The sequence below is a fragment of the Urocampus carinirostris genome, chromosome 6, assembly GCF_059441175.1.
Source record: "Urocampus carinirostris isolate Australia breed hairy pipefish chromosome 6, RoL_Ucar_1.0, whole genome shotgun sequence".
Taxonomy (NCBI): Eukaryota; Metazoa; Chordata; class Actinopteri; order Syngnathiformes; family Syngnathidae; genus Urocampus; species Urocampus carinirostris.
In genome coordinates, this window is record NC_142354.1 from 45740247 (window position 1) to 45768182 (window position 27936).

The window sequence follows — 27936 nt, forward strand, 5'->3', positions numbered from 1 at the left end:
CATGGATGTGCGAAGGCTCGGTAGTGGGGTTTTCCAGGCCGTGATGATGGAAGAGGGGGAGGGGCAGGATGCTGCAAAGATGCTGAGGAAATAAGGAGCGCTTCCTAAAATTGTGCCAAGAAATCCAGAAAGAGGAGGAGAGGAGGAGAAACACAGGCGTTGTCATTCTGCACAGCAGCAGCAGCAGCAGCAGCAGCCCCTGCATCTTCAACCATGGGCTGCTGGCTCTCCGGACCTTGGCTGGGCGACCCAACAGTGAGTAGCACCAAGCTTCGACCTAGTGTGTGAAATTTGATGATTGTGCACAGTGTTGACTCGATATTCATGGTCACTTTTTATTTTAAGAATTGTCAGCAGACTGATCCATGATTGAATTCAACTTTGTATTGAGATCTTCAGTTTTTGCCAAAGAACCATGTATTCTGTCAGCCATTTTGTGCTTCTCAGCCCAGTCTGTGTGTGCGTTTGTGTGCTTGCGCAAATGCGTGTTTGTGTGCTTGTGCATACACCGCCTACCGAAATTTTTGTGACGCATCTCAGCGCAAGAACATCCACCACTGAAATGACAGATGAGCTTTTGTCCAAGTGCATTTCTGTGATATTTCTTCAAGGGGGTTGGATTTTGAAGGACTCCATTTGATAAACTGTGCCAATTGCACCACCAACCTTACTATAGGGCAGGGGTCGGGAACCTTTTTGACCCAAAGAGCCATAAAAGCAAAAAAATGTTTTCAAATTAGAAATTGAGAGAGCCACATCCTATATTTTCAGACAAAATTGAAAAAACTGCCAAACAGGCTCTCTAGACAAAAGCTAATTCTTCAGCACATTTGATTTCACTGTGTGTCATTTGATGATTTCATCAAATCTATGAAATGATAATAAACCCAAATCCTGTGTCCCAAATCAATGTCAATATGCCATTTACAATTTGTCTTCCACCTTCAGTTAAGAGTGTTGAGACCATTTTTTGCTGTTAAATTTGCCCTTAATAACGGTTTCAAAACAATGTGCATGCAAAGTTCTTTTGTAAAAATGTCACCAATGACTGCAAACCATAAGCATATGGTCATATTCACTTTGGGTGTAGACTGCACTGAGCGAGAGAGAGAGAGAAGGAAGGGATCCGCCCACCTGTACTGCTCACCCAATCAAAGTCGTTTGCCAGCGTTTTTATTTATCAGTTGAAATGGTTTCTTATCTAACTTCTGCATGAAGTTGCTTCGGCTTTCTATGGACCAAAATCGGGATGAAATCACTTGACTTTGGAACGCCACAGAGAGATGTGCAATAGTTACATTTTATTTCGGAGCCATACGCACTCATGAAAAGAGCCATATATGGCTCCCGAGCCATAGCTTCCCCACCCCTGCTATAGGGGATGCCATTATTTGTTGATGAACCTGGATTAAAATCTATCATCTGGACTAGAAGGTGCACCTACCAAACAAAAATTGCCACAGATTTGCAGGTGCGCTTTATAATCCAGTGTGCCCTTAGGGCAGAAAAATTGAGAAAATAAAATCAGAAATGCATAATTTCAATGAATTACTATTGGTAAGTTTAAAATTTGTAGACACTCCAAAAAAGAGAGAGGACATCAATGCATTTTTAACGTATAAGGAGAAAAGAAGAAAACCTCACATTGCTAAATTCCAATCAATTACTTCATGATGGGGCACGGTGAGTGGGTGGTTAGCCCCACAGTTCAAAGGTGCCGGGTTCAAATCCACCTCGTCGCCTATTCGTGTGGAGTTGCCATGTTCTCCCCATGCCTGCACAGGTTTCCTGGGGCACTCTGGTTTCCTCCGACATTCCAAAGACAAGACGGTGTAGCAAAAATGGGTGGTCAAAAAATGATTTGAACCAAAACCTTATTGACCAATTAAACTAAAGAGTCAGGTTTCCATCCTTTTAAAACTCCTCTTGCCTTTTTGAAGCACCATATTTGTTTTTCAGATAATGACCTCAGGGACACAGAAGGGAAAACCTTCTCAGTCTCATCATTTCACAGATTGGCTACACGGTTCAACATACTTTAATCAAGACGCACACAGTCTCAGATTGATGGATATTTTAGTTTTCTTATCTAGAGAAGAAACTTGAACAGCGCACGGCCAAAACAAAGCCATCTTGTGTTGTGTCTGAAGCAATGTTCCCTGTCATTTTCCTTCCGGGTCTGAGCGTTCACACAAAGTCGGTGAGCAACGCTTGAAACAACAGTGAGCAACAGCAATCCCGAGTGTGGCAACTAAATCATTATCAAACATGTCCAAAACTAGACATCATTTTGCTGAGTTTCTGGCAATGCAAAAAATAATTTTCACTTTTGAGTGAATTGACTCATGTACTATTGCAAAGGTTGTACAGCCTGCAAAGTCATTTATTTTTACAACAATTCTTTCACAAGATATCCATTTCTTTTGATTTCCTGATATATTTTGTCGCATAATATTAACATTTTGGGGGGCTTATTGAGTCGCTTGTAAGATACAGAACTGCACTTAATCACATTTTTGAGTGGAAGTGCAATGTTGGCAACACGATTGACTTGGTATCATTGGAAATTATTTGAATGCAACACATACTTTTTTTCTTTTTTCTGTGTTTTTTTTTCAACTTTTTAAAAAAAATTCCTTTAAAAAAATATCATTGTGTTTATTTTTTCCGAGCTGTTACTTTTTTCTTTCTGTTCTCTATTTACTTTTTTCGTACATTTCTTTTCTTTTTTTCTGGCTTTTTTCTAAATTTTTCCTTCTTTTTTTCTCTTCCTTTTTTCTCAGCTTTTCACTACTTTTTCATTTTGGTATTTTTTTCTTTTTTGTTCTATTCCCCCCTTCCTTGAAGTCATTTTGTGCATAATTTTACATAATATTTGGTCGTATAGGGATGGAAGAAGCAAAAACAACCCGAAGAGCCGTTTAGGACCCGAAAAAGCCGGTTCCTTTTAGTGAGCCGAGCCGAAGAAGCCGGTTCTGGACAAACTTTACTAAGTTTACTCAACTTCGTTCTAATTCGACTCGACTTCAAAATACCGCATTTAGGACACAACGTCAGGGGAACCCGTGTATTTTGACCTTCATGCACTGTAACTTTGACTTAAGTCGCGTCTTAATGAGTCATTTTGAGCCCTGATTTTTGTGCGCCGGCTAGATTTTCTTGTGCGCTAAGAATGTGCGAGCAGTGCGCAATTGCGCACGCGCGCAGCTTAGAGGAAACACTGGTCAGAAGTAAGAGGGCTTTTGGAATTTGCGTGTTGCTTTTACAGGTATGGAAAGTCCCGGTCTTAGTCACCGCCCTATAAATCCTGGAGATTTCCGTCATTTCCTGCAAAGGTTTTTCTGTGGCAAGAGGAGTCGCCTGGGGGAATTGACTCCAAAGCAGGTTGATGCAAGACTCCAAATTGTCCCTAGGTGTGAATGAGTGAGTGAGTTGTCTGTCCCTGTGTGCCCTGCGATTGGCTGGCAACCAGTTCAGGGTGTCCCCTGCCCACTGCCCGGAGATAGCTAGGATGGGCTCCAGCACCCCCGTGACCCTACTGAGGATAAGCGGTGCAGATAATGGATGGATGTATAATTAATGAATTCTTTTTACCACTACTACGCTAAATAAAACACACTGTTTGATATGGTTATACTTTAGTAGACACTTAAAATAAGGAGAGAAGACTTAAATGTATTTTGAACTTGTAAGGAAAATTAAAACAAATTGTTGAAATAACGAATTTGCAGGTGTACAACACAGTTAAAACAGAATAAACTTGAGGAATGAAAGAATCTATTTGCGTGGTGAAACAAGAATTCATAATAAAAGTTTATGTTCTATGAAATAAGTTTTTATATTATTGGAATGTTTTTTATGCAACCTTAGCCATAAAAGTAGTTTTCATTGAATGTGCCTTATATTCTAATGCACCTTATATATGAGAACATACTTTATTTCGCAAAAGACTATCTTTGAAGGTGCACCTTGTACTCCGGTGTGCCTGCTAGTCCAGAAAATAAAATCGGCATTGGCAGAAAAAAGTTGGCCCATTTCAAGAATTACCAAAAAAATTATGATTGAAAAAAGGTAAACATAGCTTAATGTATCTAGGAGCTGTGTGTCATGGAACGGACCAGGAGGCAGGAAGTGTGAACTCATTTTGCGTGTACGATCTGTCACTTTAATTTAGAAAATAAAAGTTGTCCAACACGCAGGGACCAAAGACAAAACAAAACAGGCTTAAAGCCAATCAAAAATTCAAACTAGGTAATACTCACAAAACAGGCTTAAAGGCAATCAAAATCACAAACTAGGCATTTACTCAGAACAAACGGGCATGAACAGGTTTTTCCTCAAGTTAAGCAACGGTCTGGCAACAGGCAGTCCCAAAAGGAGCGCTTAAGTATCCCACACGCAATCAAGTCAATGTGTCTCAGCCGGTGTCAAGGGGCGGGGCCAGCTGGGTGCCATGACGACCGTGCAGGACATGACACTGTGACATAATTGAGCTCATTTAAAAGGACTGAGTATATTATTTGACCACTTGAGGAAGCCCCAGAGATGATCTATTGGATTTAAATCTGGAGATATGCTTGGCCAGTCCATCCCCTTTACCTTTAGCCCCTTTAGAAAAGCCATGGTCATCATAGAGGTGTATTTGGAGTCATTGTCACATACCTGTCGCGCTCCAGGGCTCCATGCCCTTACAAAATCTTGTATTTTCCCTTACAAAATACAAAATATTTTATTTTTTCAAACGTGCTTATTTATGTCGTTTAACAGGTTATATTGGACATGTGTTTCCTTATATCATATATATTGTTCATGAACATTTTGTTGTGAAATACTGAGTTGCTCGACATGAATGAGGTTTATTATTAAAAAATGAAGTGGCTTGGACGTTCACTGTAGAAGGGAAAACGCATGCAAATATAATGAAGTAAAATAATACATTTTCTTATTCAAATTCTGAATTCATTTTCTGCATTAAATTCTTGTTGGTAATATACTGTTTAAAGGGATCACCGCAAACCTGTCTTTTTTCATTTTCTCCCTTTATACTTCCTTTTTTTCTTAACTTCTTTATACAACAATAATGATTCGTCATTTAATGCATCAAAGCAAGTGAGCCGTTGGAGAGCCGGCTCTCTTGAGTGAGTTGAGCAGAAAAAGCTGGTTCTCTAAAAAGAGACGGACTTCCTTTCACTAGCTACTCTTCTTGCACTATCGGCACTATGGTAAAATACTATACGTAGCCAAAATACAATACAACTTTATTTATATCTGTACATTCAAGGAAACTGTGGGGGTCAGATGCATCGACATTTCGTTCTGTATACACGTGTACTAGAATGACAATAAAGTAGATCTGAATCTGAATCTGAATCTGAATCTGAATCACGTGAAATCCGAGGCGGCAGACGCACGCGCGCAGTAGCAAACCGCTCGCTTCGTTTGCAACGAAAAAAACGATACCGAGATAGAGGCTACCGCGGCGAACTCGTTTGGTGATAGTCGGTGTATACCGGATGGTACCCATCATTGACAAATTTGTGTTTTTCCGTCCAGATTTTCTTGTACGTCGTACACGTCTTAAAATGCATCATAATCGTACTTTGTACGGCAAAAACGTACAGCTTGACAAGTATGTTGTCAGGCTGGAACATTCCCCTGTGACCCGGTTTCTGGGGGGAAGGGATCATTCCTTGCTCCAGTATTGCACAGTACATGCTTGAGTTTGTGGTTCCCCTTATTAAATGCAACTCCCCAACTTCAGTTTCACTCATGCAGCCCCAAACCATGACATTCCTAACACCACGCTTGACTTTAGGCACGAAACAAACATCTTTGTACCCCTCACCTGGTTGCTTTGCACCATCTGTGCCAAATATATTCATATATATTTCCAGTAAGCCATGACCTTTATTGACAGACTCATTTTTATTGTGTCAAAGTGATCTTCAGTGTTGTTTAGCTCAACATTAGAATAAAATCTCTGCAGAAATGAGAGGGGTGAACTCACTTTTGTGCCATGCTGTAGTCAATGTAAATGTAAGGGTCTGCGTTTCTATTGCGCTTTTCCATTCAATGAAGAGCTCCCAAAGGGCTTTACAATGTGCTTCACCCATTCACACACTCACACACCGATAGCAGCAAGGCAACTACCTGCTAATAGGGAGCATTAGGGATTCTTGCCCAAGGATACTTTGACATATAACATGGAGGACCTGGGAATTGAACCTGCAACCTCTTGATCCCAAGACGAGCACTTTACCCCCGAAGTATATTTGTATTTGTTATTAAGCATGTTTTTAATAATAGGAATATTTATGTATATAGTGCATTTATATTTCTTATTCAGGCATTTGTGCAACGACAAATATATCTACCTCTTTTATTCGTGTTAAGTATGTGCCTTGAGGTTTTTTTTGGTGGAGAGGGGGCCTGAAGGGCGCTTGGAGGGGGTCTTGCCCAGGGAGTGTAGAACTGCCACTGGGCAGGCGTCTTTGACTCTTAAATGACACTGTTGTTCGTTGTTATGACTATTATGCTCTGTTTATAATCAGTGTCTGAAACTCGTGAGAAAAAAGTTACTGCGGACAACTCTGAAAAGTTGCCTGCCCAGCCATATCGTTGCCTGCCCCGTTTTTCACAACTTGAAACGCAATAAGGCGACTCATCGCAAAAAAGTATTAAGGATTGATAATCAGAATATATAACAGAACAACACTTTGAAATTAAGTTTGTTATAAATCTACTAACATTCATTGCATGTATATGACATCACTGTTTTCCAACTGCCATCAGTATGTACCACCTGTATTTACTTCATTCACACAATGTTTGCCTTGCCTTCTACAAGTGTCATGTCCTGCACGGTTGTCGTGGCGCCCAGCTGGCCCCACCCCTTGACACCGGCTGACCTGCAATTCCTGATTACCCCTATGGATACTTAAACGTTCCTTTTGGAACTGCCCTTTGCCAGATTGTTGTTTACCCTTGTTGAAAACCTGTTCATGCCTTTTTGATACCTGTTTATTCTTGTTGTGCTTGTTGGACTTTGTTGCACTTCGGTGTAACATTCTGAGAGATTCCTGCGAGTTCTGTTTAATCCCGTTAAATGCCTAGTCTGTAGTTTTGCCTGCATTTGAGCCTGCTTTGTTTTGTTTTTGGTCCGTTTGTGTGTCAGACAACTTTTCTTTCTCAATTAAAGTGACAGATCGTCTACGCAAATGAGTTCCGACTTCCTGCTTCCCGACCCGTTTCGTGACAACAAGTCACGTGAACTCCTTTTTCCACGAGGCTTTTAATGGACGTTTACGTTTTGTAGCATCATCCATTTTGTGAGCTTCTTTTGAATATTTTATTCTGGAGCTGAGGTTTTGGCTCGATTCCCAACCACTTCTCCAGTTTTCTTGTGTTCTCTGTGCGTCTACTTTGGAAAATGCTATGCAAATGCATGACCTTATATTGCTCGGGAAAGTCCGGAAGCAGGAAGTTATTCGATGCAGGGCTTCTGATCGGGTGCCGAGTATGCTACTTGCCAAACGAAGCGAAATTCTGAAATTTCCAAACCGAACGAAGATTTCGAAATTGGAATAAAGCAAACGTTTGATTCGAAAATAAATAAATAAATAAATAAACTTTCGAGGGTTTTTTTTTCTGTTTTTTTCTGTTTGTTGGCCACCCGGGCAGAGACGTTTGGTAAGTTGTACACCCGACGTAATAGATGCACGCCCCGGGCGTTCGGGTGGACGTTATTTCAGACGCTGGAAGTGTCACGAGACCGGACCAGACCAGAACGGAGGCAGGAGGCAGGAAGGGAGAACTCATTTGCGTTAACGATCAGATACTTTTATTAAGGAAATAAAAGTCGTCCAACACTCAAAACAAAAACAGTCTTACACTCAGAACAGGCAAGTACAGGTTTCCTCCAAATCAAACAAAACAGGACAGAGCAAAACAGAACAGACTAATGCAGAACAGAAAATGCAATGAACCAGCAACCCGCAATACCCACAACCCACCCTTAGGAAGCCCACACGCAAATTAGACGATCTGCCACGGCGACCATGCTGGACATGACAGGAAGTTGATATCACTGTCACTATTGACCAATCATGTTGCAGTTCTTTCATTACCACACCCTTTCCAGTGGATCCACTTTTGTAACTTAGGAGATGTTGTTTTTGAAAAAGGGCAAAGGCGAAGGCTTTAAGAAAGTGTTGGAAATTTTCATCTGAGACAGGCTCTCCTCTGTTTTACTTGCAAGATCAAACTCAATTGATGTCCTCTCTCCTTATTTTGAGTGTCTACTAAACTATAAACTTATCAGTTGCCTATTTTAATAAGACAAGGGTGGTGGGTGGGTGTATCCCTTAACCACTAGGGTTGTAGAGGCACCATTTTCATATCCTGGGGGCCGCGAGTTTGAGACCCCTGCTCTGAAACAATTTTACCGACGTTTTCGAAAATGTACACAATTGTACTTTAAATTTCTGCAAGCGTCTTTAGCTGAGGCGCATTGACCGATTGCTTTTTGGAGTACTTAAACGCGTTCCTTCTAACTGTGCTTTGCCTGAGCGTTTGTTAAACCTGTGAGATTTTTGTGAACCTGTGAGTTTTCTGCAAGTTGTTTGGTTCTGAGAAATACCTAGTCTGTAGGTTTGCCTGCGTTTGATCCTGTTTTGATTTTGGTCTGATCCGTTTGTTTGTTTTTGACAACTTTTGGGATTTCTAATCCACTCCGCGACCATGGATCCCCGGATCGAGTGTGCGCACCCTCCTCCTCTTCCCCCAATAAATTGTGAGTACGTCTACGCGAATGGGTCCTTTTTTCTTGCTCTTTGCCGCTCCCTAGTGGCTCTCTGTGGCCTCCCTTGCACCTTTTCAACAAACCATGGCCTCAACAACCTCGGCCAAGTATAATGCGCAGCAACGCCGAGCCCGGCAATGCTGGGCCATAATAATGCCTGTTAAAAAATAAAACCTAGCTGAAGTCACATCATTGTAACTACCGTAAATTCCGGACTATAAGCCGCTACTTTTTTACCTAACTTTCCACCCTGCGGCTTATTCAGTGATGCGGCCAATTTATGTCCTTTTTCTAACGGCCGCTAGTGGCGCTCGAGTGTTGCTACCATTAACTGCCCTGTCAAAGCTATATTATTATTATTAAAGCTTTGAGAACTCTCTCGGTGTACTTTGTAAATATGTGTAACCCATGTATAATATGTATTTGCAACTGTATATTTTTGTAATGTATTTATTTGTATTTATTTTAGACACTTATTCTGATATGTTTTGCACGGGTGAACGAAAAAGGAGGGGCGGAACAAACGCGGGGTGCTGAGTTTAAGTGGGGACCGCTAAAGGTGAGGGACAGACAAGGAAAGAAGAGGGAGTAAAAAGTTGGTTAAAGAAAAAGGAGTTGCGTGAGTAAATATGTTCATCTGATATATTTTTCCCACCCTTACCTTTGGAAATATACACTTTTTTCCTTGGATTACTTTCAACGGGACCCGGACTCTGCAGGTCTGCAACAAACCTTAACTACCGGTATCATTTTCTGTTCCTTTTGCCGGCTGTGATTTTTGGACTGTTGACTTTAATGAAGGACATTTAGTTTCAATCGCGGGACTTGAAGTCGGGTTTGGGTTAATTTTGTGTTTGTGTTACATGTTTAAATGTGGGCGCATGCGGCTTATACACAGGTGCGGCTTGTGTGTGTACAAAATCGGTTTTCCTCTTAAAATGTGGTGGGTGCGGCTTATAATCAGGTGCGCTCTATAGTCCGGAATTTACGGTAAATAAGTGAAGAAATTATAGATGAAGGAAGTACATCATCCTAAGTGAACATCTATCTATCTATCTATCTATCTATCTATCTATCTATCTATCTATCTATCTATCTATCTATCTATCTATCTATCTATCTATCTATCTATCTATCTATCTATCTATCTACCTTGGTCATATCCCTCAAGAGGGGTGACCGGCAGCTAGACAAACACATACAATAACAAAGAAAATAAAAGGGAAAAATAGCAAAAAACACACACAATTGGACCATGGGCAACCCAATTGCCCAAACACCCAAACAAGTCGGGAACCTCGGCGCCTAAGTCGGTCATGCTTTGGTCCCTCCAGATGGAACGGGACACAAGAAACCGGCCATGTGACACAAGACACTCCTCTGTTCAACAGCAGGGCCCGACAGCTTTCGCTGGTTTACCCCTGCCACATCATACGGGGGCCCTGCCCATCCCTTAGAACGCGTCCAAATATCCCATTATCCATGGGCGGCAGTCGCTAAGGAGGTAGAGTGCTCGTCTTGGGATCAAGAGATCGCAGTTTGAATCCCGGCTCCTCCGTGTTACATGACGAAGTGTCCTTGGGTAAGACACTGAACCCTTAATACCCCCAATAAGCAGGTTAGCGCCTTACATGGCTGCACGGCTGCTATTGGGAAATGTGAAGCGCTTTGGGAAATCATTGACTTGAAAAGCACTATATAAATGCAGATCATTTCATTTCATTTCACAATCATTCCCATCACCCACAAGAGCTCTAGCTTCCATTATATTTAGACCTCTTTCCTGCACCATGCATCCACGTCAATGGCGGCCTTCCTCTTGGTCTCCTTCCATTGACTTCTGCTCTGTAGATCCTCTTCAACATTCGCTCCTCATCCATCCTATCCACGTGTCCAAACCAACCAAGTACTCTCTTATCCACACGTTTGCTCCGTTCCACTACTACTCCAGTTCGGCCTCTCACAATTTCATTTCTCAATCTATCCGATCTTCAATCACTTCATCTCAAAAACATTGAATTTCCTTCTTAAATCTGCGTTCGGGTCTCTGCACCATATAAGACCGTCGGCACAAGTGAACACGGGCAGCGATATATTTCCATCTTAGGAATAGCAGCGAGCGTGGGTGTTCCTGCCTTTCCATGTTTATGTGCTTTTTTGTTGTTGAAGAAGGTGACTCATGAATGCGATGTGCCGCAGCTCATACAACTCATGGAATGTGCACGCGCGCGTGTCACCACGTCCGTCTTCCTCTCATGGCACGGCTGCAGCCGACCCAGAAAGAAAAGTGTGCGCATCTGCAGGCAGAACGCCGTGTTCTGACCCAGTTGCATAATGACGCCGGCGCCGCCGTCCAAAATGGAAGCCGCCACGCGCTCATCTGCGTGACCGGCCGGCACATTTGCGAGAAAGCGTCGGGTCGGGTTCTTGGATCTCGCCCCATCGCATCACGGTGACATCAACGTGTGCTTTTTTTCATCCCTGACTTGCGAACACGGCGGTTTATTTCTTTCATGTGTGAAGAAAATAAGGAGATGGGGGCAGAACACCTGCTGTTTGCCTCCAGACAGGATCAAGCACATGAACTATAATTGGACCGTGTGAGCAAATCGTCCAAGAACCGCTCATAGATATTTTAGGTTATACTGAAGAGCTCAATGGTTCCATAGCTTCACGGATCCCTGAACCACCAGGCTTGTTAGGCGACCACTTCCTGTGGTGTGTCTTGGGCAGGGTTGGGTAGGGTTACTTGAACTGGATTACTTTCAATGACTTTTAGATGACTCCAATACCAAATATGCTCATTAAAGACAAAAGAAACTGAAAATGAATAAAATGACTAAATTTTGTGCAGGCTTGGGGAGTAACAGAATACATGGAACGGCAAAAATGATGTTGGCAAGCTGTTTGGATTTGTTTTCGTTTTGTTTATGTCGCATTTGATGTTCGTTTTGCCGGAGATCAAAGAGATCAAAGCCAGGAGAGAAAGCTTACCACGTGTTGGGAGTCATCATTTTATTCATATTTAGTTGTTTTTGTCTTTTATTAGCATCTTTTGTTGTGTCCAGCATGGTCGCCGTGGCAACCGGCTGGCCCCGCCCCCTGGGCAACAGCTGAAGCAGATTGCCTAATTTGCGCGTTTGCTTCTTAAGGGGGGTTTTGGGTTTTGCGGGGGCTGGCTCATTGCATTTTCTGTCTGCATTTTCCATTCTGTTTTGCTCTGTCCTGTTTTGTTTGATTCGGGGGAAACCTGTGTTTTTACGTTTTGAGTAAAAGCTTGTTTTTGTTCTGTTTTGTCCCGGAGTTTTGGACGACTTTTATTTTGCTAAATAAAAGTTTTGATCGTCAACGCAGTTGAGTTCTCCCTTCCTGCCTCCTGCCTCCGTTCTGGTCCGGTCCCCCCGTGACATATTTGCTATTGGAGTCATCCAAAAGTAATTGAAAGTAATCCAGTTAAAGTAACCCTACCTAACCCTGGTCTTGGGCAATCAAGCCTGGCAGCGGCCATCCCTTTCCAGGCTGTTTTTTTTTTTTTGGCCTAGGGGTTTGCTCCCCCGCATTAAACGATAGTTCTAGTTCCCAGGAGCAAGTCAAGTCAAGATGCGGAGATTATAACTCACGTGTTTGTTACTTCCCATCTCGACTACTATAATGCACTAGTCAAGTCAAGTCAAATGTATTTATGACGCCCTTAATCACAAAAATGTCTCAAAGGACTGCACAGGATTACGATGACACGATGACCTGATCTTAAATCAACATGCGGGCAAGGAAAAACTCAAAACCTCAGCGCGAGGAAAAAGAGAAACCTTGAGAAGGGACTTCACAAGTGGTATCCCCCATTCAGGATGACCAGGGTGAATTACATTTAGCATTACAGTACACAAACATAGTAAACACTAGGTAACATGTTGAAAAATTGTCCGGAAAGTACATGACATCAGCGACGCCCCCAGCCTGTAAACTAGTCCAAAAAGTCTATGACGGCCACGACGCAGCTTCCCATTTTGCCAGCTGGTCCGTGCAGGCGATCACATGCTTCAGGTCAAACGCTGGTCCGCTGACTCATCTCACTACTCGCACTACTCTCCGGTCTCCCGAAGTCCAAAATCAAGAGTGTTCAGCTTGTACAAAATGCTGCAGCCAGGCTTTTAAGAACAAGAAAGTTTGATCACATGACCCTGATTTGAGCTAACACCAAGGTTCTGTTGGTGTTATACAAAATCAGGCATGGATTTGCTCCCTCATATCTTTCAAATTAATTTCCCCCTATGTTCTGGTCCGGAGCCTTCGCTCTGAAAATGTTGGTCTGCTCGTGATCCCAAGAGCCAAGAAGAAATCCAGAAGGTTGAGAGTGTTCCCCATTTGGGCCCTGGTCCTATTGGATGCCCTTTGAGATCCGATCCACAACCTCAGTGGAAATGTTTGAATCTAAACTTAAAACACACTTCTACTCTATAGCATATGAATAACCTAGATTTTTTTGTTGACAATATCTGTGTACTATTTGTACTTGCAACATTCATTGCAGCCTGGTCATCCTGAAGGGGGGATGACCACATGTGCGGTCCCTTCTCAAGGTTTCTTCATTTTCCTCATGTTGAAGTTTTTGAGTTTTTCCTTGCCCTCATGTTGGTTCCAGATCAGGGGATGGTATAATAATAGTCTGTGCAGTAAACTGTGCAGCCCTTTGAGACTCTTTGTGATTAAGGGCGTCACAAATAAAAATGACTTGACTTGCTCCCTTAGAACAGTATATTAATTGTTGCATAAATTAAAGATCAGAAGAATTTCCAACTCTTGGATCAAGTTTGGTGTTGGCATTGGTGGAGAAGATTGCTATACCATAACTATAAATGCATACTAAATAATACCTGCATTCAAATAAATGCCTTTCGCCAAGCTTCGGAGCTTTTCTCTTTTAATCTGTTAATAGTTCCATGTGCCAACTCATGAAAAAAAAAAAACAGGTGTGTCAAACTTATTTTAGCTCGGGGGCCACTTGTTAGAAAAAAAAACTCTCGGGGGCCAGACTAGTAGATTAGATGCAAAGAAAGAGGGGGAAAAAAAGAGAAATCGAAAAAGGGGGACAGCGAAAGGAAGAAAGAAAGAGAGAACAAGAAAAAGAGAGAGAGGACGAGAGTGAAAAAATAGTAAGAAAAAGATATACAGACAAATGAGAGACAGAAAGATGGAAAAGGAAAGAGCGAAAAGTAACAAAGGAAATAAAAAGAAAGTGAGAGAAAGACAAAGAGAGAGAAAAAGAAAGTGAGAGAAAGAGAGCAAAATAATAAGTGAAGAGAAAAGAGTGAGGGAGAGAGAGAGAGACAGACAGGGATTAGAGAGATAGAGGAAAAAAAGAGAAGAACCAAGATAGAGGAAAAAAAGAGAGGGAGGAAAATAGAGAGAAACTGAAAGACAAATAGAGAGTAAGAAAAATAAAGAAAAAGAGACAAAGGAAGTAAGAAAGAGAGAAAGTGAGAGAGTATGAGAGGTGGTGAGAAGGAGAGAGAGAAAGTGTAAAAAAAGAAAGGAAGGGATAGAGAGAAATGAGAGAAAGGGGAAGAAAGAGCTATAGAAAGAAGGAAAGGGAGAACGAAAGAATAATAGAAAGAGGGAAAAAAATACAGCCAGTTTCTTTGGGAGTGGCGCCTGACTTTGTGGACATATTGAAAACTTCATCTCATGTTTCTCTTGCGCTTCTCTGAACCGTCCCGCGGTCCAGATTAAATTTTTCGGAGGGCCTGATCATGCCCGCGGGCCACATGTTTAAACCCAGCCCACTCCTGAAAACAATGGTTCACTATATGCATTCCTCTAATTGCCACCGCACCCAAAATAGTCACCTGGTGCTTAAACCACCAAATATAATTCCCGGTTCACGGTTCCCTTAACCACGACTTCCTGTGGTGTGTTTTGAGAAAATACAGTCTGGTGGCGCCCATCCCTCTCCAGGCCAGGTCTTTTGTTTGGGGTATCTACAGATAGTACTGGTTTCCATGGTTACCAGGAGCAGGAGATCCCCTCCTGATTTGACTCAGCTATAAAAGCGTCTTTATGGGGTCGCTGTTGGGGTTGTTCAGGTCTTCAGAGATGAGCCCCTCCCCCCTCAAGACTTTTCTTTGCCATTCCTCTTTTGCAGGTGAGCAGCGGCCGCAGCCTGGCGCACCTGAGCCAACGGGACGCCATGCGCATCCTGGCGGCGAGTCAGCTCCCCGTCACCATGCAGGTGAAGAGTCAGAGGGGCCGCGGCGGAGTGGAAGCCGACCCCCGGGGCACCTGGGAGCCCCTGCCCCTTAACGTGCAGCACCTCAACCTGCCGTTGCCCAGGATGCCGGCGGGGCTCAATTCTCCCAGCCCGACTTATCAGAACAGGTCATTATTTTCCTTTATCGTGGCGCATCGGAAGATCGTTCGGGGCTGGGCTCACTAAACTATATCGTGCCCACCAAAAGCAGCTGGAGTATTTTTTGAAATAGAATAGAATACAATCTACCTTTATTGTCATTGTTACATGGGTTGAATATATCGTGACAACGAAATTGGACGCGGCACTCCAGGTCCACGTTTTACAGGATAAGGAAAACAAAGAGATAAAGGAACAAAGAAGATGTTTGTACTGTCCTTGTTGCAGGCTTTGTTTTCCTCCGGAGGGGAGTGGATGAGGGGGTGAGGGACAGACAGAGATGGCCGGATCCAACTAGATGTTTGATCTTACTGTACACGCGCTCCAGTCGCCGCCTTCCGTCCGATCCAACTGCTAGAGAGCATAGGGAGTGTCTAGCTTTCCCCAATTTGCGCTAGTGTGAGCATCGGCTGGGTCCAAAACTGGCTGGAGCGTTCCGTCACGAAGCGGAGCTGGAAACAGGAAAGGACCCATTCCCGTAGACGTAGTCACAATTTATTGGGGGAAGAGGAGGAGGGCGCACAATCGATCCCAAAACCGATGGTCGCAGGAATGGATTAGAAACCCGCTCACTGTTGCACTTCGGTGTAACATTCTGTGTGATTCCGGCAAGTTCTGTTTAATCCTGCCTATGAATGCCTAGTCTGTAAATCTGCCAGCGTTTGATCCTGTTTTGTTTTGTTTTTGGTCCGTTTGTGTGTTGGACTTTTCTTTCTCAATTAAAGTGACAGATGGTCCACACAAATGAGTTCCTACTTCCTGTTTCCCGACCCGTTTCAAGACAGTCCTGTTCCGTTTCATGACAAGAATGTCCAAAAACAAACCAGGATCAAATACGGGCAGATTCACAGAACTAGGCATTTAACAAGTTTTAACAGAAGTCTCACATAAGTCTCACAGACGTTTCACAGAAGTTTAACAAGTATAACAAACGCTCCAGCAAAGCACAGTTCAAAGGAACGCGTTTAAGTACTTGGTCAAATGCGTCTCAGCCGGTGTTCATGGGCGGGGCCAACTGGGCGACGATAAGAGCTCCGTCGAATGTGGGATGGAACCAGATTGCCCGGAGGAAACCCACGCAGGCACGGGGCGAACATGCAAACTCCACACTGTGATGCTGCGGTAGCCGGAATTAAACCCTGGAGAAATGCCAATTCAGATTATTTGATCTAAAATAGAAGTCTTTGATTAATATGAATGCATTCACCTGAATTTCTGCGTTCCTCTGTGTACCCCTATGAAAACAGCAATTTTCATTGCGGTCATGGCCTACATTCAAATAGCTGGTTAAATATTTCCGTATATGTTTTTTTTAAAAACATTTTTCTTTTTCTCAAGATATTAAATGGCGTGCAATTAAGCATTTCTGAACTAGCCCTATTGAATTGAGTGTTTCGATGCAAATGTTCAAATTTAGTGCTTGCAAGCAATGTTCCCTGTCATTTTCCTTCCGGGTCTGAGCGTTCACACAAAGTCGGTGAGCAACGCTTGAAACAACAGTGAGCAACAGCAATCCCAAGTGTGGCAACTAAGTCATTATCAAACATGTCCAAAACTTGACATCGCGTTACATTTTGCTGAGTTTCCGGCAATGCAAAATGATTTTTCTCTTTTGAATAAATTGACTCATGTACAATTGCAAAGGTTGTACGGCCTACAAACGTCATTTGTTTTTACAACAATTCTTTCACAAGATTTCCATTTTTTTTTTCCTGGTATCTTTTGTAGCATAATACAGTACTAACATTTTGGGGGGCTTATTGAGTCGGTTGTAAGATAAAGACCTGTACTTAATCCCATTTTTTAGTGGAAGTACAATGTTGGCAACAAGATTGACTTGGTATCATTGGAAATTATTCGAATGCAACACAAACATTTTCTTCTTTTTCTCTGTTTTTTCTATTTTTTTGTTTATTTCCTTTAAAAAAAATCTCATGGTGTTTATTTTTTCATAACTGTTACTTTTTTTCTAGCTTTTTTGTTCTCCATTTCCTTTTTCCTTTTATGTGTTTCTTTTTCTTTTTTTCTGGCTTTTTTTCTGAATTTTTCCAGCTCTTTTTCTCTCCTTTTTTCCTTTATTTGCATCTTTCTTTTCTTCTGATTATTTCCTGCTCTTTTTTCTATTTTTCTCTCCTTTTGTTTCTTCTTTTCTCAGCTTTTCACTACTCTTTCATTTTGGTATTTTTTTTTCTTTTTTGCTCTATTTCCCCCCTTCCTTCATAATTTTACATAATATTTGGTCATGTAGGGATTAAAGAAGCAAAAATAACCGAAAGAGCCGGTTCTTTTTAGTGAGCCTAGCCGATGAAGCCGGTTCTCGAAAAACTCTACTGACTTGACTCAACTTCGTTCTACTTCGACTCGACTTCAAAATACCGCATTTAGGACACAACGTCAGGGGAACCCGTGTATTTTTACCTTCATGCACTGTAACTTTGACTTAATTGGCTTCTTAATGAGCAATTTCGAGGATGGATTTTTGTGAGCTGGCTAGATTTTCTTGTGAGCGGAAAAGCTCTGGGTAGTGTGCAATTGCTCACACAGGCAGTTTAGAGGGAACATTGCTTGCAAGTTCCTTCTCGATGAGTTCAATCAGCAATCGTTTTTTTCTCCGACCCAGACCCGAAGCAATTTTTTTTCAAACCAAGGCGGCCCGCGGCGCAAGAAGTGTGCCGACATCTGATTTAGGGGGGAAAACCTCTAAAAGTGTTCTCCTTCCTCCTAGGCATTATTTCAGTCACTTGTCTCTGCCGCAAGATCACTGTGACCGAGGACACTACGGCTACCTGTCCAATTCGCCGAGGGACACCGTGGACATGAGTCACCAAGTAAACACCCTTTGATTTTAAGGTGGGTCCGTTCGGCTTCTTTGGAGCTGTTCTCACTTGCCTTTCTCCTTTTCAGGATCCGGAAATGAGTGGACGCAGAGCCAAGGATCAGAGTTGCTTTAGCGGGTGTTGCAATCTCCACCTGGACCAACGCAAAGGCTACCACAACCAGGTAACATTGAGGCCACGGTCAGAGATTCCCTGCACATTTCACCTGACAGTAAAACGCATCTCACCCGGAAACTAAAATCACCCAAATTAGGGTCAAAAACAGATTGACGCATTACTTGCATCACATTGCATTGTTCTGGTCTGCCCGCGTCCCTGCGTCCTGGACGCATTATTTTTGCTGGGGACGCATCGTCTCAAATCGACGTGCGTCCCCGGGACGCCACTTTTTTGACACCAAATTATCATCATCATTTTTTAACAAAGATTTACCGCACTCCAAACTTTTCGTCAGGCAGATCCGCCATTGTTGTTTTGGTCTCGCGGTTCGAGTTTTCGTCCGCACGCCGATCTCCAGTTCGAGTCGTGTAGCGAAAGTCCGTCTCTTTTTAGAGAACCGGCTTTTTCGGCTCAACTCATTAAAGAGAGCCGTCTCTCCGAGTAGTAGTGGGTAGTTGTCTGTTTATCGGCCTCATCCACAGTTTACTAGATGGTGCAGTCATGTGGTTAGGTCACGTGTGTGCGAAGGGTCATTATCAGAACCATGTCTTTTTTGCAGAATGAAGATCAGGAGTTCGCACTGGACAAGCCTCTGGGCTACCTACCTCTCCACCACGAATTGGACAGCGGCCTGGGCTGGACGGACGGCTCCCTCCACCAAGGCGACCTCTCGGGCCTGGAGACCGAGGAGGCCGGCTTGGAGGACTGCCACTCTCACGGCGCCGCGGGGCCGGGCGGATGCGGGGCCTTCGGGCCCGGCGGCGGCTCGCCTTCCTCCGAGTCCTTCATATCCTCGGAGCTCAGCGACTCGGGCTTCTACAGCACCGGGGAGTTTCGGCATTTCCAGAGGATGCTGGAGAAGCGCATGCGACTGTACAATGCCAGGTTGCAGCATCAGGGAGAATCCTGCGAGAGGCGGGAGCGTCGCGACAGCTGCCCCATGAGCCACCGAGAGCTGCTCGAGGCCATCCCGGAGACACTCTCCATGCAGCCGCCGTGCCAGCGCATGCAAATGGGGATGGAGGAAACTTCCGGGGCGGTTTTAGACATGCCCGACCGAGGACTTTTCAGGTACGTTTCGGGTTGGGAAAATTGCATTCACGTTTCGATTATCAGTCCTCTGTCACATATAATAATGACTGAAGTAGACATCTCATCTCATTAGCTGTACTGCTTATCCTCAGTAGGGTCGAAAGGGTGCTGGAACCCATCCCGGCAATCATCGGGCAGTGGGCAGGGGACACCCTGAACTGGTTGCCAGCCAATCGCAGGGCACACGGGGAGAGACAACTCGCTCGCTCATTCACACCTAGGGACAATTTGGACCGGCCTGAAATGCATGTCTTTGGAATGTGGGAGGAAACTGGAGTGCCCGGAGGAAACCCACGCAAGCACGGGGAGAACATACAAACTTCGCACAGAAAGTCCGGTAGCTGGATTTGAACTCACACAAGAGGTTCCCAAGACCTTAGAACTGTGCCTCACATGCGCTAACCACTGCGCCGCCGTGCTGCCCCTGAAGTAGACATGATGTTACTTCATTTATCTGAAAACACTCATCTTTTAATATAATAATTATGACAATAAAATACAAATTCTATTAACAAGGGAGTGTGTGTTATTCGACCAAAAGAGGTTGTTTCATTGTGAGGTGCAATAAAAATGAGTGCTAAAATAGGCAAGGCAAGTTTATTTGTATAGCACAATTCATACTTGTGTGCAATTCAAAGTGATTTACAGAAATGTCAAAGAGAAAAACACACAATTACAATTAAAACATAGAAGAAAAGACATTGAAAATTTAAAATGTGGTTTTTAAAATGCATTAAATTAATTACCTCGAGGACAGGAAGTATTTTGTTCAAATGGAAGACTATGTGTCAGACCAATTGGCAGTGACCTGTGGGGTCCCCCAGGGTTCCATCCTGGGACCCCTCTTGTTCAATTTTTACATGCTGCTCCTGGGCCAGTTAATACGCAGTAATAACGTGTCCTACCATAACTATGCAGATGACACTCAGATTTACATCTCGCTGACAGCAGGAGAACATGGGCCCGCATGCATTTTAAAAACCACATTTTACATTTTCGATGTCTTTTATTGTGTGTTTTTAACCTGTTTGCCATTTCTGTAAAGCTCTTTGAAATGCCTTGTGTATGAATTGTGCTATACAAATAAACTTGCCTTGCCTTGCCTTACCTAAAACCACAGATAAAACATGATAAAATCAACGAATTAAAATAAAGTAAAAGTGAAGAGTGCAGATAGAAGCCTTTCAGTTGTATGCACAGTTGAACAGAGCTGTTTTCAGCCTGGACTTAAACACTGTTAGAGTAGAAGCCTGTCTGAGGTCATCAGGAAGACTATTCCAGAGTTTAGCTGCATGGAACTGAAACGCAGCTTCTCCCTGTTTAGTCCTGGCTCCGGGCACCAGCAGAAGGCCCGTCCCTGAGGTTCTCAGGGTCCGAGATGGTTCATATGGGACCAACGTGTCACAAATGTACTTTGGTGCTAGACCATGAAGAGCTGTTTTAAAGTCTATTTTTAGCACGCACCATTTCCGGCATGACGACTGTATATAAAAAAAGGAAGGTTGACAGTAGAGGCTGCCGTTTTCAGGACAAGTGAAATTTGGAGTAGAGTGATTTTTCACTGAAATCCAAAACAATTGAGTACGAATACTTTTCTATTTCTTTGCCAAGACACTGCGGCTATTTCAAAGAATGTCATATGAAGAGGCACTGCCAGACAAAACATACTGACGACAAAAAGCTAACTGGAAACAAATGCAGTGAAAAGGTAAAGCAACTGGAAGTTGTTTTAACGCCACGGCAGCGCTTTTTCACGAGATCCAGTAGTGCTTTCCTATTTTCGGATAATGTTCAAAACAGTGACGGACATATAGTTAAATAGCAATTACAAATCCAGTATTCAGTTATGCACCGAAATATAAGGCCATTAAGTGCCGGGTCGCAAAAAAATGTGAGCCATACCTTTGTCAGGGCTTTTTGTTAACAGACTCACGTCATTGGCGACCAAAATAGCTCTATGAGTGGAAGTGGAAGACGGCATCCTGCTACCGATCAATCGAGAGCTTATTCCTGTCGACAGACATTCGCTTCCTCGAAGATAGAGTAAACTCCGGTCAAGGAAGTGTTTCGTATTTCGTATTAATATCAAATATGTTTGATACTCGGCACCACAGAAGCAAAATGATGATTGCCAGTGGGGTCACGCGCAGTTGGCGCTACGTGTGCTTTACCAGGAGAACCCCGTAATCAGTTATTAATCTAGAGGCGGGTACAGTATATGTCCATTTAGGGCAGTTCTTTGCACAGTTCAAGCAGTATGTTGCAATTGACACACATAGAAATACTCAATGAAGTTGGAATTTTACGCACGTTTAATATTAGTATACAAAGGGGGATTAATAAAAACATGATTCCTAGAACACAACGGGAGATGGACAGGCGGGTCGGTGCAGCGTCTGCCGTCATTCGGACCCTGTACCGGTCCGTCGTGGTGAAGAGGGAGCTGAGCCGAAAGGCAAAGCTCTCCATCTACCGGTCCATCTACGTTCCTACCCTCACCTATGAAGTTTGGGTCGTGACCGAAAGAACGCGATCCCGGATACAAGTGGCCGAAATGAGTTTCCGACGCAGGGTGTCTGGGTTTTCCCTTAGAGATAAGGTGAGAAGCTCAGTCATCCGGGAGGGACTCTGTGTAGAGCCACTCCTCCTCCGCATTGAGAAGAGCCAGTTGAGGTGGCTCGGGCATCTGATAGGGATGCTTCCTGGACTCCACCCTCGGGAGGTGTTACGGGCATGTCCCACAGGCAGGAGGCCCGAAGGGCGACCCCGGACACACCGGAGAGACTATGTCTCTCGGCTGGTTTGGGAACGCCTCGGGATCCCGTCGAATGAGCTGGCTGAGGATAGGGACGTCTGGGCATCCCTTTTAAGGCTGCTGCCCCTGCGACCCGACCCCGGATAAACGGAAGATAATGGATTGATGGATGGATGATTCTTAGAACAATCTCAGCTTGATAAGTAAAAGAAAAACAACTAGTTTCAAGTGGGATTAAGCTAATAAAATAAAGAGAAAAGAACAAGGTAGTTGCCCAAACCACCATGGCAGCGCTGTGGTTAGCGCGTGCGCGGCACAGTTCTAAGGTCTTGGGAACCTCCTGTGTGGGTTCAAATCCAGCTACCGACCAGACTTCCTGTGCGGAGTTTGTACGTTCTCCCCATGCTTGCGGGGGTTTCCTCCGGGCACTCCGGTATCCTCCCACATTTCAAAGACATGCATTTCAGGTGGATTGGCCGGTCCAGATTGTCCCTAGGTGTGAATGAGCGAGCGAGTTGTCTGTCCCAGTGTGCCCTGCGATTGGCTGCCAACCAGTTCAGAGTGTCCCCTGCCCACTGCCCGATGATTGCTGGGATGGGCTCCAGTACCCCCGTGACCCTACTGAGGATAAGCGGTGCAGCTAATGAGATGAGATGAGTTGCCCAAACCTTAATTATTAGGAAGCTTCCTAGCAAAGGAATATGAGCGATTTTGGTACCTTCAGGAGTTGGAGAATCGCTCATTTTTTTATCGAAAAGATATAGAAGACCAGATCAGAAAAAAAAGACCTCACCTCCGAGGCAACTGTTACCCCCTAGATAAAATGTATAATTATTCTTCTTTAAACAACAGCAAAAATAATTGCTTAACTCTTACCTGAATTTGAATTCCAGGGTATCATCAGTCCAGTTCCATAAAGCCGACCAGCCTTGTCTGAACAGGCACAGCTCCAGCAGCGGCGCGCTCTTCAACCCATCCCACGGCCATTCGGCGGCACCCCGGATGAGCGGCCCGGTCCTTTCGACTTGCAGTACGCCTTCCAGCCACCGGAGGTCGCTGGCCACCGCACAGCAGCCGCACCATCATGGTTCCGGCTCGCTGGGGATGCTCAGGAGAAGCCGTACACTGCACCACCGTCCCCCGCAGCAAGAATACCGTCGGAGGGCCAGCCACCCGGCATCGCCCTCTTACTGCTCGGCCACCTTGCATCAGTGCGGAGGTGGCGCGCCTCATGGCGTCCTTCAACCGGGATTACCGGAGGAAGCCGACGTCGTGGCTTCCCCGCTCTCTTCGCAGTCGCATCCAGGTGATTTTACTGTGTGTGCGAGAGGATTGTCAAGATCGATATTTATATTATATGAACTCAAAAAGAGATATCATTTTTGACCACTTTCTTTAGAAAATGTCGAAGGTGGCTAACCCCAAAACTTGCCATTCATTTGCAAGTGCGCCTTACACTCTGGTGCGCTTCATAGAACAGAAAATAAGGCAAATCAAAATGTAAATGCATAATTACAATGCACAGTTGTCACAGACCAGAACGGACACAGGACTCAATTGCATGCGTTTCTTAGATTTTATTGAAAGAGAGTGAGAGTAAGGCTCGCTTGATTGCTTGATCCGAAGACTGGCGGAGAGCGGGATCGAGCAAGGTGGGGGTGACACTTCCGTGTCGGAAGAAGGCAGGCGGGAATGGCATGTCGTTTGACCAGGGCTGGAGATCAGAGGCGATGTCGAGGTCGTCATAGTAGTCATAGGCAGGCTGCGTTAAAACAGGCGTAGTCAGGTTCGGAAACGGGTCGAAAACAAGAATCAGGCAGGAAACAGGTTTTAACAGGGACAAAGTCGGACGAGAACGCTCACTGAGTGAAACACAACAGCTCGCAACGATCTGACAATGTTTGAACTGAAGTCGGGGGCTTCAGAAGGGTGTGGCCACCAATCAGCTTGTCCGGGCTGTTGGCGCCAATCAAGCTGCCACAGGTGTTCCAAATAGGGCAATCATGACAACAGTAACCATTTATGAACGGATCGGTTCATTTTGGAGGTAAAACCTAATTCCATAATTTTAGATTATGTTGGGTGAAATACTTAAAATCCTACTGTTTGATGCAACCCTCACTCTTAGGGGTGCAGCAGTTGAAATCTTAAGCCTGCAATCCTTACTTTAAACCAGAAGATAGCAGTAGACGAACACATAATTTATGTGCTTTTCTTTGACGGGCTTGAATAAACTCATTTATCACCTTTTATGCGGGTTTCTTCCGTCCCAAACAAGCCTGATAAAAGTAAGTTAAAAGTAGATAGGCGCAATGTAAAAATACAGCACGAGGGCTCTTTGAACACAGTTGGAGAAAATATTCAACTATCAACAAGGACTTCTCAAACGAGGCACCCCAATTTAAGAATAATTATATGACACGTGTTTTTCTTTCCATCCAGTGCACATTCGAGTTCCTAATGCTCACGAAGTACACTACAACACCCATGCCAACCCCAACGCCCACCACGAGTGGTGGCCTCAAATGAGCATGATGGCCGACCCTCTGGCCGGGGAGCAAGACGACCGAATGGAGCGGGAGCAAAGGGAGAAAAGCCTAGAAAGGGAGGCGATGATCCAAGAGGAGGTGGAGCGAGAGATGCAAAGGAGCCGAGCGGCCAGGGAACAGCAACAGCGCCACCAAGGGGCGCTCCACCTCACCCAGCAGGGGGACGTCAATGACACCTGGCCCAAACCGGCGAGTCGCCAGTCTCAGGGTGGCGGCGCCCGCGGCTTTTACAGCACCTTGGAAAGCCACGTAGGCGGGGCCCCGAATCTTCATTTAGAAGCCGAGAAAGACCAAGCGGATGCGCAGCCGCCGATTTGCAAACCCGGTGCGACTTCCCGGGCCTCTCGGAACCAGCTCCTCAGGGACCGGGCTTCGCAGCTCGCCGACGAGCGCAGCGGGATGAGCACGGACGAGGAGACGGGCGCAGACATGCTGCTCGGTCGCTACTGGAGCCGCACGGAGAGGAGAGAACACTTTCTGCTGGCCCGGGAGCAGAAACAGCAGCAAGCCAGAGGAGGGGGAGCCAGCGGACCCCCGCGTTCGCCCCAACCGGACCCGAGGTCGGGCGGCGCCCAGACGGACCCCCGCTGCAACACTTTGCTGGAGCTGAGCCAGAGGAAACTGAGTCGTCTGAGGAACCGCAAGATGTTGGACGATTGGACCACTGTGGAGGAGCTGCTGACTCACGGGACCCGGCTGGACAGTCACGACCATCCCATGTTGTGTGCCAGCCCCCTCCTCACCGTTACTACGGTCTAAAACATGGGGGGCATGAACCCTCCAGGAGTCTTACATGGACAACTCAACTGTCTTTTGCAGTGTATTGGAGCACATCTTTATCACGGTGCACAGGCAGAACTGAGCTAGCAGCACTGTTGTCGACCAATTTCACCAAAGCACGCAACGCAAAGCACCCTAGGGTACAAAACTTTTTGTCAACTTTTTGGTTGTGGTGGTTTCTCATCTTTCGATATCACTTTTTGATGTGAAATGCACCAACTAACACAATCTGAACCTAAGAAACAAAAACATCCTTATATCATGCAGCCCTGTCGCTTCAACTCTTGATAGTGTCACGGAGCGGAGCGGGAAACAGGAAAGGACCCATTCGCGTACTCACAGTTTATTGGGGGAACAGGAGGAGGGCGCACAATCGATCCGGGAATTAGAAATCCATTCAAAAGAAAAGAATGTCCAAAAACAATCGATCCAGATCAAAAACAAAACAGGATCGAATACGGGCAGATTCACGGAACTAGGCATTTAACAGGATTTAACAGAAGTCTCACAGAGTTTAACCAGGTTTAACAAACGTTCCAGCAAAGCAAAGTTCAAAGCAACGCGTTTAAATACTCTAAGAAGCAATCAGTCAGAGACGTCTCAGCCGGTGTTCATGGGCGGGGCCGACTGGTCGCCGAGGCAACCGCGCCAGAATCCGGCGCCACCCGGCTGGAACCGACTGGGCGCCATGGCGACCGCGCCAGACGTGACAGATAGACCCAGACCTATTCGTGGTAGATCATTTGTTTCCAAAATCACAATAGTTTTTAAAACATAGCGTTAACTGATTACTCATATCCCAGAGAGTGCACACTGTGATAAAACCCACAAATCTTTCCATGATGGAAGAAAATGTTGCCTATTTTAGGGACTGTGAATTTTGGACTACAAGCTGCTACTTTTTAAACACTGCTGCTTTAACTACTTGCGGCTTTTTTATTCATAGCGAGAAAAATATGTTGTCCAGCAACAGTCCACCAATAAAATGAATGAGTCGTTCCCATTGGTCTGATTAAATTGTATCATTAATCTCAACTTTCACTATTGTAAGTCACTTGTTCTAACCTTCATCAAAATGGAAAATGATAGAAGAAAAGCATATGATGCGGCATTTAGGTTAAAGGTGATCGTTCTGTCAGTTAAAGAATTGTATCAAACTACCGCCTTTGAAATTTGGCATCCATGAATTAACGGTTAAAAACTTGTTTGAAAATGTTTCTCTGCGGTGTTCGGAGGAAAAAGATTTATGACACCTTTCTAGAGGAAAAGTTAGTCGTTGTTTTTCTCACAGTATTCACATAAAACCTAAGGAGTAAAATGGGGGGTTGAAGATATTTTATTCAAAATGAATTACGTACACACCATATTTTATTTTTCTCCCGCAAATCAAGTCTTTAATGTATGCATTCGAAAAGAACAGCAGTGAAGTTATCTATCATTTTCCGTACAGTGGGCGTTATTGCCAGCTCGCTGCAGTTTCCTTCAATGCTCGAAGAACGATGACAAGCGGCTACAATTTGGTCCATTAACAAGACAACCACCCATGACAACAGCACAAAAACGACATCCGTGTTGCAATCTGGCACTATCCCCCACCTTCTGGTTGCCTGGCACGACGTACACCTCATTTGCGTTTTCTTTCGGCGCAGTATTTAAGTATCTACTCATTTTTGTAATCGCTCAGGGAATCTCAATCCTGAATGGTCAGAAGATGGGAAAACATGTGATGTTAACATATTGCAGTATGTCGGAAAAGGGCTTCAGGTGTGCGGGGGTACAAAACCGTTGGCGTTCTGCAGCCAAATGCGTTGACGCCATATTCCCTGCTTCTTAAAATCTGCTGCTCTGATGTAACAGTACACAGCCTTCAAGATTTTTTATGAAGAAAATGTGATTAGTTATGCTTGAATATGAAAGCACACATCTCGAAGCAGCGCAACCAGGAAGCTGACAGGCAATTTGGAATTATTGAAATGATTTAATAAGTAATGATGGACATGATATCATGAACATATCATGATTCAGATACTTTTAAGATCCTCGGAGAAGGCCTTGCAGGCCCTGGCGGCCCACCAGTGCTTAGAATGACATGATTAAAACAAGAAGACAATCAAGAGTGTGCTAGATAAGATATGTTTGCTTATTTGAAGTATAAATTGTCCTATTTCATTAGCATAACAGGTTAAAATAGCAAAGAAATCACAAAATAGGCAACATTTTCTGCCAATGGGGTAAGATTTTATGCAGTGCACACACAGACACAATCCCTTGCTCCATTTATTTGGAAGCCAATGAACTTGTTTTCCTTTTATGGAAACCTTGACTCACCGTAATAACATGATTTTATTATTTTGTCCTGTGTGCAATATTCCACGGAATTCATTCGTTCGGAAAAACGGAATAAAATGAAACGCTAACATATAATAACACATCGAAATCAACCACCCCTGAGCCCAATTGGGTTATTTTTGAGCCCCTGTACAGAAACAGACACATATTTATGACAAATAATGCACAGTCTGAAGGATTCCCGGTTAGAATCTGATGAAATGAATGGA

The 27936-nt window shown here is 44.3% G+C and overlaps 1 protein-coding gene across 1 annotated transcript; it reads left to right on the forward strand.

Annotated features, from left to right (window-relative positions):
* LOC148364895 (uncharacterized) lies at window positions 1–27705 on the forward strand. Its single transcript, XM_088339088.1, has 7 exons — window positions 1–255; window positions 14943–15175; window positions 17932–18034; window positions 18111–18206; window positions 18762–19273; window positions 22943–23355; window positions 24492–27705. Exons 1-7 carry the CDS (start codon window positions 214–216, stop codon window positions 25355–25357), a joined length of 2265 nt encoding a protein of 754 aa, XP_088195214.1. The 5' UTR covers window positions 1–213; the 3' UTR covers window positions 25358–27705.
* The last annotated feature ends 231 nt before the right edge of the window (window positions 27706–27936 follow it).

Coding starts and splice junctions, on each gene's coding strand:
- LOC148364895 (XM_088339088.1), top strand. CDS start 214: ATGGGCTGCTGGCTCTCCGGACCTTGGCTGGGCGACCCAACA. Junction 256..14,942: donor CTTGGCTGGGCGACCCAACA/GTGAGTAGCACC, acceptor CCTCTTTTGCAG/GTGAGCAGCGGCCGCAGCCT. Junction 18,207..18,761: donor GCAAAGGCTACCACAACCAG/GTAACATTGAGG, acceptor TCTTTTTTGCAG/AATGAAGATCAGGAGTTCGC.